This window comes from Rhinopithecus bieti, unplaced genomic scaffold, assembly GCF_001698545.2.
Source record: "Rhinopithecus bieti isolate Rb0 unplaced genomic scaffold, ASM169854v2 scaffold_10017, whole genome shotgun sequence".
NCBI lineage: Eukaryota > Metazoa > Chordata > Mammalia > Primates > Cercopithecidae > Rhinopithecus > Rhinopithecus bieti.
The window spans coordinates 574,341-585,336 of NW_016806314.1; the positions used below are offsets into that span (position 1 = coordinate 574,341).

The 10,996-nt window shown below is 45.3% G+C and overlaps 1 protein-coding gene across 1 annotated transcript in view; it reads left to right on the forward strand.

Annotated features, from left to right (window-relative positions):
- Positions 1 to 10,996, forward strand: part of LOC108531812 (calreticulin-like) — a 52,368-nt gene that overhangs the window by 33,410 nt on the left and 7,962 nt on the right. The window contains 5 exon segments of the mRNA XM_017875453.1: positions 914 to 1,009; positions 2,072 to 2,077; positions 2,535 to 2,761; positions 5,325 to 5,438; positions 6,463 to 6,606. Of these exon segments, the coding sequence (XP_017730942.1) occupies positions 914 to 1,009; positions 2,072 to 2,077; positions 2,535 to 2,761; positions 5,325 to 5,438; positions 6,463 to 6,606 (587 nt within the window).

Genomic DNA, 10,996 nt, shown 5'->3' on the forward strand with positions numbered 1-10,996 from the left:
TTTTTTTTTGAGGCGGAGTTTCACTCTGTCGCCCGGGCTGGAGTGCAGTGGCCAGATCTCAGCTCACTGCAAGCTCTGCCTCCCGGGTTCACGCCATTCTCCTGCCTCAGCCTCCCGAGTAGCTGGGACTACAGGCGCCCGCCACCTCGCCCGGCTAGTTTTTTGTATTTTTTAGTAGAGACGGGGTTTCACCGTGTTAGCCAGGATGGTCTCGATCTCCTGACCTCGTGATCCGCCCGTCTCGGCCTCCCAAAGTACTGGGATTACAGGCTTGAGCCACCGCACCCGGCCCCTTCTGGAGTTTTTACAAAGCATAAAGGGCCCCAGGCTCTGTTTCTAGGTAGGCTTGGGTTTGAATACCAACAATGCTACTTACTAGCTGTTTGAGTTTGAGCAACCTGCTTAACTGTTCTGAGCCACAATTTTCCCAGCTAAAAGTGGGGGATAGTAACATCTACTTGTTGTAAGAATTAAATGACATGGTATAAAATGCCTGGCACAGAAGGGGTTTCTGGTTGGGTTTGGTCAATGGGAACCCTGGGAGATCAGAGGTGGAAAAGAGAGTTGTGTTCCTCAACTGAAAGTCAGCTTCTCTCTTGCCTGTCTTTTCCACAGGATTCTTTCTTCCAGACTCTGGCAAGCACTCCTTCTAGCCCCTTTAGGCCTAGGGGTCGAACCCCATTGTTGCTAGCCCTGAGCATAGCACTGTACTTTATGTTTTCACAATGTCCTGCCCCAACCTTTGTAAATCGTCCTTTTATTAAATCCTTCTCAAATGATCCCAAATTTGATTGTGCCATCTATTTCCTGCTGGGACGATTAACACACATGCTGTGTTTGTCTTGGGTCTTGGCCTTACACCAGGCAAACTGCCTTAAAGTTACGTGAAATTATGCTTTGGGGTTTATTCCAGGACCTGACATTTGTAACTTTGGCAACAACAAAGTACAGGTCATCCTTCATTACCGAGGGAAATACCATGAGAACAACACCATCAAGTGCAGGGTGAGTGTGTGCTGGTCCTCAGCCAAGGGAGAAGGAGATATATTTTATATGTGTAATTTAATTCTTACAAAATCCTATAAATTAAAACTGTCATCTCCATTTTACAGGTTAAAAAGTAGATCTGGAGAAATGCTGTAAATTGCAGGATTTCATAAAGGAGCAGTTGATCCAAAAGCCTAAGAAGTTATATGAGGTCCTCTTGTGGAACAATACTTGGCATGGCCCAGTTCCCCACTGCTAGACATTGGAGAGGATGGGGGAAGGAGGGAGTGTTGGACTTAGAAACGGGAATGGGGGGGTCAGTGTATCATAGTAACATCAAGTTAGAGACACCTAGGTTGGCTAGAGGATGGTAGGTGGATTTCATCAACAATTCAACAGGCATTCACCAAATACTAACTCTGTGCTGGGCCTTAGGCTGGGGACGGAGTGGGCCAGACATGGCGTTTGACTTCACAGAACTCACAGTCAATGAAGGTAAGAGTCAAGCAGAGTGACTACCTAGTATGATGGGCACCTGTGGGAGCACAGAAGAGGACCCCTACCCAACCTGGAGGCTTAGGAAGTACTTCCTAGAGAAGAGTTCCCCTGAGCTGCACTTTGAAAGATGAACATGACTTGATCTTGTGAAGTGATAAGACAATTTTAGGGAGAACTGAATTCTTAGAAAAGATAATCACAGGAGAAAAGTCAAAGCAACTTGAGAAAGAGTAGCACTGCAAGTGGGAGCATAGAGAGAGGCAGGAACCGAGCCTAGAGAAGCCCACAGGAGTCATTGGAGAATGAGCGTTTCACACCCAAGGCCTTCTTTAGCAAGACAGTACAAAGGCTGTACCATGCAGAAGCTCTCTGAGGTCCTCCTCTGGGGCAGGCCTCATGCTGGAAGCTGCAGACACAACAGATAAATCATATATGACTCCTGCTCACAGTCTAGAGGGACAGGCAGAAAGACAGGTAAGATCGGAGAATGATGAGAGCTTCAGTGCAGGGAAAGATGAAGGCTAGGGAGACCAGAGGAGTGTGTACTAGGAGGAGAGGCCCAGAATCCATATAGGGTTAACCAGAGAAAAGGGTTAAAGAGTATGGTAAGGTTTGTTTGTGATTATGTGGGTGGTGGCATTCAGGGAACTGAGGGTCTGGTGCATTTAATGCTTGGGATCTAAAGATGTTCAAAATGGAACTGAAGGCCGGGCGCGGTGGCTCAAGCCTGTAATCCCAGCACTTTGGGAGGCCGAGACAGGCGGATCACGAGGTCAGGAGATCGAGACCATCCTGGCTAATACGGTGAAACCTTGTCTCTACTTAAAATACAAAAAACTAGCCGGGCGACGAGGCGGGCGCCTGTAGTCCCAGCTACTTGGGAGGCTGAGGCAGGAGAATGGCGTGAACCCGGGAGGCGGAGCTTGCAGTGAGCTGAGATCCGGCCACTGCACTCCAGCCTGGGTGGCAGAGCAAGACTCCGTCTCAAAAAAAAAAAAAAAAAAAATGGAACTGAAATATTCCCCCATTCCCTTTATGGATCAATACAGACACTCACCTGTATACTCTGATTATTCGCTTCAATGCTATTTATGAGGTTAAAATTGACAACCAGCAGGTGGCAGCTGAGAATCTGAAGGAGGATTGGGACTTCTTGCCTCCCAGGAAAATAAAAGACCCCTATGCCCGGAAACCAAGGAAATGGGATGAATGCCTGCACATAGAGGATCTGGAAGACAAGAAACCTGAGATCAGAGGGCGTTTGGCTGGGAAGCAGGTGGGATCTCAGCTGTGGAAATAGGTGAAGGAGGCTGGGAATGATGGAGCAGAGACTGGAGACATCAATCCCTCAAGGAGGTGTTCAGCTAGATATTGTTTTCCAAAGAGGCATGGAGGGAAGAGGGCAGCCACTTACCTTTGTTGGGGATCCAGCAGCCTCTGTGAACAGTGTGTTATGATCCCTCTTTTGTGGATAAGGAAACTGATGCTTAGAAAATGAAGTAACTTGCACAAGCATATATGCGTTAGAACCAAGATTTGAACCTACATCTTTTTGACTCTTAAGTTATCAATATGGGGAATGTATGGAGTATACTCATTGGCTCATTATTATTATTCTGGAAAGCTGTACTGGATATAGCTATGAATAGAACAACCCTTGCCCTCTAGGGATTCTGAATATAGTAAGGGAGGCAGATAAGAAAACAAAGATCAAAATATGTGATCAATGCTGAGAGCCAGGGAGGCAAGCCAGTGAAAGCCCAAAAGAGGATCTCAGCCCAGCCTGAGCTGAGATGTAGGCAATGGTCTGGTAAAGAGAGGGAAATGCTTGAGTGAGTGAGTTAACTTAGGAGTTGGGAACATAAACTCTGGGGTCAGGCATATATGGGTTTGAGCACCACCATTTTCTAACTATGGAACCCCATCCTACTAGCAGTGAACCCTGCACAAGGAGCATAACTGCTGTGAAAGTCAATTTTGCAAATGGGAATTATTTTAATACTTATGTGTGAAGATTACTGTGAAGATTAAATGAGCTAATAAAAATTACATAATGTAGTGCCTGGTATATAGGAAGTCCTTAATGTATGGCCTTTATAGATTAATAATATGCTGGATTTCAAATAATAGATTTATTAGAGAAAAGTAAGTGGGAAACTGGGGTGGAGGGAAGACATTCCAGACCCAGGGAACAGCAGAAGCAAAGGCACAGTTGTTAGTTGGGAAATAACATGGTGTGTAAAGCACTGAAAGCAGTAGTTCAGTATTTGGGGAACATAAGGTTCAAGGTGGGGCATGGTAGGAGATTAGGTTGGAAAGGTCTGTTGGAGCCAGGCCAGGAAGGGCCTCACCCAACACATTGCTACTCTGCAGGTCAGAGCAGGGTCAGTGTCATGCAGAAGAGATGCTTGAGGTCAGGCAGGGACCAAGCAGCTGGAGTCCAGCCCCTAAAGAGAGGCCTGCAGAGAGATGGGCAGTTGCCTAGCCACGTGTAGGGAGATTTAGCAAAGGGCCCCAGTCCTTGGTGGAGGGAGGTGTAGTAAGGGAATTAAGGCAGATGATCAGGCAAAGTGTCTGGGCCTTTAGCACCATGGAAAAATAAGGGGCTAGGTTGCTGCCATGCCCAGAAGGCAGGCTTAGGGTAGGAAGACTAAACATGGACCCTCCCCTCCTGGTGAGGATCATGCACCTGATGTAGTCAGGGTTGGCTTGGCTCAAGGGCTTTAGGAGAATAAAGAGGCTGCAGGCCTCTGTGCTCCCTGTTGAGTGGAACAAGGGAAGATGGAAACTGACTAAATCGACAGGGCACTGTCACAACTATAGCCCCCAGGATAGGTTGCTAACTATCTGTCTTAGGAATCATAAAACTGCTGGGACAGACTAGGAACCAGAGAAACATCCCAATCACAATTGTGTTGAATGACTGTGAGTTTGGTGGGCTGGCATGGAAGCCTTCAGTCAATCTGGACAAATGGTCACAACCAAAGCGAACTGCCAGGCAGACAGAGCAAAGCCTTGGAGGCTAAACAGCATAGAAATATAAAAGTTGGGGTAGGCTATTTTTGATCTTGTAGATCTCTGTCTTGGGAAATCAGAGGGTCCTGGGGTACAAGGAAGGACTGACGCAGGCCTGGGAGCATACTGGGATACAAAGCAGGTCACCAAGACGCCTTCAAGAAGAGGGACCTAGGCTAAAAGACCTATTATAACAATAAGGGGCCATGATTGTGGGGGAGTGTGTGTCCAGAGACAAGGGAAATTCCCATCTTACTTAAGCTTAAAGAACTCAAGATCAAAGTGATAGTGAACCCAGAGAAGGGATTGGAAGTGCTTAAAGCCTCTTTGTTTTCTGCCCTATGTTTGTTTACAGGTCTTGAGCTGGACCTTCATATAGATGATGGCGGGAGGGGGCAGAGGGAATTACCCAGGTCCAGCCTGACAGCACTCTGGATGCCCCGTTTCTTTTCTTCTCTCCTCTCCTCTCCTCTCCTCTCCTCTCCTCTCCTTTCTTTTCCTTTCCTTTTTTTATGATCTCGCTCTGTCACCCAGGCTGGAGTGCAGTGACATAATCATGGCTCACTGTGACCTCCACCTCCTGGGCTCAGATCCTCCTGCCAGGTGCGTGCCACCACACTTACCTAATTTTTGAAGTTTTTTGGGGTAGGGACAGGGTCTCACTATATTGCCCAGGCTGGTCTTGAACTCCCAGGCTCAAGCAGTCCTCCCACATTGGCCTCCAAAGTGCTGGGATTGAAGATGTGAACCACCACGCCCAGTCTGGACCCCCAGTTTTATGCCAGCCTACGCATCTACCTTAATGAAGGAATATTTCATTTTAGGACTGGGAAGACTTTGAATACATCCTGGATCCAGAAGCCAAGAAGCCAGATGACTGGAATGAGGCTATGGATGGGGAGTGGGAAAGGCCTCTGCTACCAAACCCAAAGTATAAGGTGAGGGGGGTCTCTCTTTCCAATGGGTGTGAGAGATGAGACAAAAGAAATGTAAATGCTGATTGATTAAACAGAAATTCTGAGATCCTGTCATCTTCCTTTCTCTTAAACCCCCCAATAAGACTATAGCCTCATCTGAGCCCTGTTCTCAGGGCTGTGCCTACGTAGGATGGGGTGGACTGGTAAAGGCCAACATTGACAGGTATAGGGCCAGGCAGCCCTGGGCCTGGAGTTTGTCCAGAGTGGTGGAAAGCAGCCTGTCACAGGAACATAGTCAAAATAGGACATGGGTTTGGGGTCAGGAACTGGAAGTCTTAGAAATAGGCCAGAAGGAAAAAGGGTAGGACATGAATGAGCCAAAAGTGCAAGGAGTAGGGACACTTTTTATTTTATTTATTTAATCATTTATTTTGAGACAGAGTGTTGCACTGTCATCCAGTCTGGAGTGCAGTGGCATGATCTCGGCTCACTGCAACCTCCACCTCCTGGGCTCAAGAGATTCTCGTACCTCAGCCTTTCGAGCAGCCAGGACTACAGGCACGCGCCACCACGCCCGGCTAATTTTTTGTATTTGCAGTAGAGACGGGGTTTCACTCTACTGGCCAGGCTGGTTATAGCATATCCACCATCTCTATACAGGAAGCATGGTGGCATCAGCTTCTGGGGAGGCCTCAGGTATCCACAGTGATGGTGGAAGGTGATGGCAGGGTGTCTCACACGGTGGGAGCAGGAGTGAGAGAGAAAGGGGGGAGGTGCTACACAATTTAAAAGTAAGCAGATCTCATGATCACTCACTCACTATTCAGTACAAAGGAGGGATCGTGCTAAACCATTTATGAGAACTCTGCCCCTGTGATCCAATCACCTCCCACCAGGCCTCACCTCCAACACTGGGGATTACAATTCAACATGAGATTTGGGTGGGGACATGATCCAAACCACATCAATTGGCCTTTCTGATTGCATGAGATCAGAAGAATAACAAAATACTAATGCCGGGTTCACTGTTTGGTTTTTTGCTTAGGGAAAATGGAAACCTCGGATCATTGACAATCCCAATTACCAGGGGGAGTGAATTCATCCCAAAATAGACAACCCTAAATATAAGCCTGATGCCACCATTCATCACTATTATAACATTAGTGTTCTCAGCCTGGACTTTTGGCAGGTAAAGCCCTCTGGGCTCAGAGCCACTGAGCCACAGTCTCTCAGTTTTCACAAAATAGAAAGAGCCCCAGGCTGGAAATCATAAGACTTGAATAAGTCTTGGTCTTTCTAAGCCTCAGACTGCTGATCTTTTAAGTGGGGGCCGTCACATTCTTCCTAATAATTATAACAGTTACTAAAATTTACTGAGTCCCTCTCATGTATCAAATGCTATATTAAAGACTTTGCATATGCCATTTAATTTTCACTAGGAAGTCTCTTGCTTCTTTTTTTTATTTTGGAAAATTTTAATATATTCTCTATTGTTAAGTGCACCAGATGCTGGACTTCTGAAGCAACAATTATACTTCAGCATAATAGCATTTTCTACATTTTTTCTGTTCATGTTGCTTATTCCTCTGATTTACCTAGAATCAATGAATCTGAAAACAAAAGATTCTTTAAGCACCTGGTAAATTTCGGGTCCCACATTAGAAAATGAGCAAGCATCAGTAATATTGATGGGGGTGAAAACATGACACTGTGAAAGTCTCCTACTTCTAAATGTGAAAAGGAGACTCAGAAAAGTTAAATAATTTGCCTAAAGACATATATCTGTTAAGATAAGTAGAAAAGCTAGAATTTAAGTACAGCTCTTTTTTTGTTTGTTTGAGACAGAGTCTCACTTACTCTGTCATCCATGCTGGAGTGCAGTGGCGCAATTTCAGCTCACTGCAACCTTTGCCTCCTGGGTTCAAGTGATTCTCCTGCCTTAGCCTCCTAAGTAGCTGGGACTACAGGCATGCACAGCTACACCTGCCTAATTTTTCTATTTTTAGTAGAGACAGGGTTTCACCATGTTGGCTAGGCTGGTCTCCAATTCCTGACCTCAAGTGATCCACCGCCTTGGCCTGGGATGACAAGCGTGAGGCACCATGCCCGGCTGAGTGCAGGTCTTTCTGATGTCAGATTCAAAGTTACTTTACACTGCTTCTGCTGGTCCTACATGATCCTTGGGGGTGCTTCTAGGGATAAAGGGAAATCAGAGATGTGGTAAAACTCTGAAACATTAAAATCCCCAGACAGATGTTAGGGGTGATTGCCCCAGCCATGATGGTAAGTCCTGACCCAGCCTCCCTCTCTCTGCCAGTCATCTTTCCTCTAATTAGAAGGTAAAGAGGAGGGGACAAATACTCCAGCCTTTGAAAAGTTGTCCTCTCCATCTGTTTCTTCTCTGAGACTTATTACTAAAGATGGAGAGGACTCCTCCCCAAATCAGGAGAAAAGAGAGTGCCTTAAGGCCCCAGAGTAAAGGCCTTGGCCATGATTCCTCCCAGGAGTCTGTTAGAAACTATAGTCTACAAAGTCCTGGATGAAGAATTCCCCTGGAGAGGAAGGGAACTCACTTTTGTTAAACACTGGCCTGGGGTCAGTGCTTTACCTACATTACCTCTCCAAATTCTCACAACTCTATCAGGTAAGTACTGTTATCCCTTATTATTTCCGCATTTTATGTTTGAGAGAATTGAGACTCAGAAATGCCAAGTGACACGTCCAAGAGCACACAGCTAACGCATGGTAGAGACATGATTCAAACATAGGTCTGTCAGTCTCTAAAGCCTTTGCTGTAATGATTGCACACTGTACAACAGAGCCTCTGGAAGCCATAGCCACCTGTCCTTGGGTATATCCTGCAAAGTCCCATGGCCACGGAAATCTGTGTCTCTGATCAGTGATTTCTACAGTTCAGAGCCACCGAAGGTTTCTGGGACTGACGCCCCCTATTTGGAGCTTTCTTGGTTTGTTTATTTATTTTCTACTTTATTTATTTATACTTTCTTGCTTCTCTGGCTCAAGAAGACCAACATAGGAGAGAATGAGGTCGTGTAAGTAAATAACCAGGAGCATGTGTAGCAGAGTGGGGAAGGGTTCAGAAGAAAAGGAAGGAAGGGAGGAAGGGACACATTGTATCTTTCTTTTCTTTTCTTCCTCTCTAATTTGAAGAATGTGGATACACTTTGTATTGCTATTATTTTTTTTTTACAGTTGTCTCTTTTTAATACATAAGGAGAACTTTCTACATCTTGTAAACATATGTGATCATATTAATATGCCTAATCTGATTATTTCATTAAAATGCTTATCCCCCCCCCACTGAAAACATTAAGGTACACACTTTAAACTGTATCTTTATTCATATACAAAATTAAAAGTATTTGACACTAATTGCTCTGGGTTCTATCAACCTCTGCAAGCAGGCAAATCTTAGTATTTGAAGAATTTAAACCATGCCAGAGGAGTGCTTCTCAAACTTTAACATGCATATGAATAAAGTGGGAGGTCTTATTAAAATACAGATTCTGATCCAGTAGGTCTGGAATGAAGCCCAAGAGACTGCATTTCTAAAACTCCAGCATTATCTCTTAATTTTGTGAGGAGTGTGTGTGTGTGTGTGTGTGTGTGTGTATTTGAGAGAGAGAGAGAATTCTGCACAATGCAGACATTATCCTTGGGAGCATGTTTTCTTCTAACTTCTAATTGGGTCTGGCATTCACAGGTCCTACTCCACCACCTCCCACATCCCCCGCCCCCGCACTCAGCCATCACAGAACATCCAGGTTACCACGGGATCCCTGCACTTTACTGGAAAAGTCAAGTGACTCTCAGCATGGAGATGGGTGGGAATTCCCTCACCTGCCTCCGCCCCAATTTCCAGCCTTCAGATGCTCTGGCAGCCCAGATGCCCTCCCCATCCCTCCTTGGTCCCAGCCTAATAAGATGGTCAACTTTCCTGCCTAGTCCCTGACTTCTCCTGTTCCCTATTCTGACACTTCCAAAGACAACCCCTTTACCTTTTTTTCTTTGGTGGAAGTAACTGCGTTGTTTTTTTTTTTTTCGTTGTTGTTGGTTTTGTTTTTTAAATCAGCACAGAGGCTGGGAGCAGATGGTAGAGAACAAAGAAACATGTCCTCTTACCATTGGAACTCTTTATGATCTTTGAAGGAATGAGTGTAGTCTAACCACAATGAGTGTAACCTAGTCATAATGTCATCACCCAATGGGTTCATCTAACCCACTGCCCGGAAAAGCTGGAGCACTGAGAAGAGCAAGTTTCCACAACAGAGAGTTTAATAAATGCAAAGCTCGCTAAGCGGAAGGATAGGAAATTTTTATTACTCATATTAGCCTCTCTGAAAATTCAAAGGCTAGGATTTTTTTAAGGATAGCTTGGCAGGCAGGGGGCTAGGGAATGGGGAATGCCAGTTGGTTGGGTTGAGGGTGAAATCAGAGAGTCAAAGCTGTCCTCTTGAGCTGAGTCAGTTCCTGGGTGGGGGCCACAAGACCAGATGAGCCAGTTTATCAGTTTGGGTAGTGCCAGCTGCACTCTGCATCAGAATGCAGAGTCGGAAAAACACCTCAAATACCAATCTTAGGTTTTACAATAGTGATGTTATCTACAGGAGAATTGGGGAGGTGGCCTCTGGCTGCATGACTCCTGAGTCATGATTTCTATTTTGTTAGTTTTACAAAGGCAGTCTGGTCTCCAAGCAAGGAGGGGGTTTGTTTCGGGAAGGGGCTGCTATTGTCTTTTTTAAAAAAATAGATTATAAACTAAATTTCTTCTATAGTTAGTTTGGCCTATGTCCAGGAATGAACAAGGGCAGCTTGGAGGTTAGAAGCAAGATCGAGTTGATTAGGTCAGATTTCTTTCACTGTCACAATTTTCCTATGTCAGATTTTTCTCACTGTCATAATTTTTGCAAAGGTGGTTACAATAATACAAAGCACATTGATATCCCTTACATCGTATGGTCTGTGCCACAGCCCTGTGAGGCCAAGAGGGTAGGACTTACCGTTGCCATTTTACTGATAAGAACACTGAGGACTCAGAGAGGAGACTTGACTTGTCAGGGCCCATTGCTAACAAGTGCCCAGACCTTTGCTCTTCACATGTTATTACTCAAGTGGGATAGCACAGGTAACTTTCAATGAATTCCTTAGGGCCTTAGGCTTTAGTCAAACACAGTTCACAGTTCTTTTACAGAGAAGATATAAGTAGACCATGATCACCAGTTAGGATGCAGGACTGGAGAGCTCATAGCCCATGAGTTTAATGTAAGGGCAATGGAGGCAAAAGGGCATTAAAAACAACAGTGAGATTAGGAGCAGTTCTCATGAAAGTAGGGAAAATAGAAAAGCCAACAAATAGGCAGTTCTCTTAGCAAGACTGTTGACGACTCAGAAAAAATCCCGAAGGTAAGAAAATATCTTAAAGATGCAGAAAGAATTTTAAAAACCAATTGTTAAAAAATGGCTCATAGGCCGGGCGCGGTGGCTCAAGCCTGTAATCCCAGCACTTTGGGAGGCCGAGACGGGCGGATCACGAGGTCAGGAGATCGAGACCATCCTGG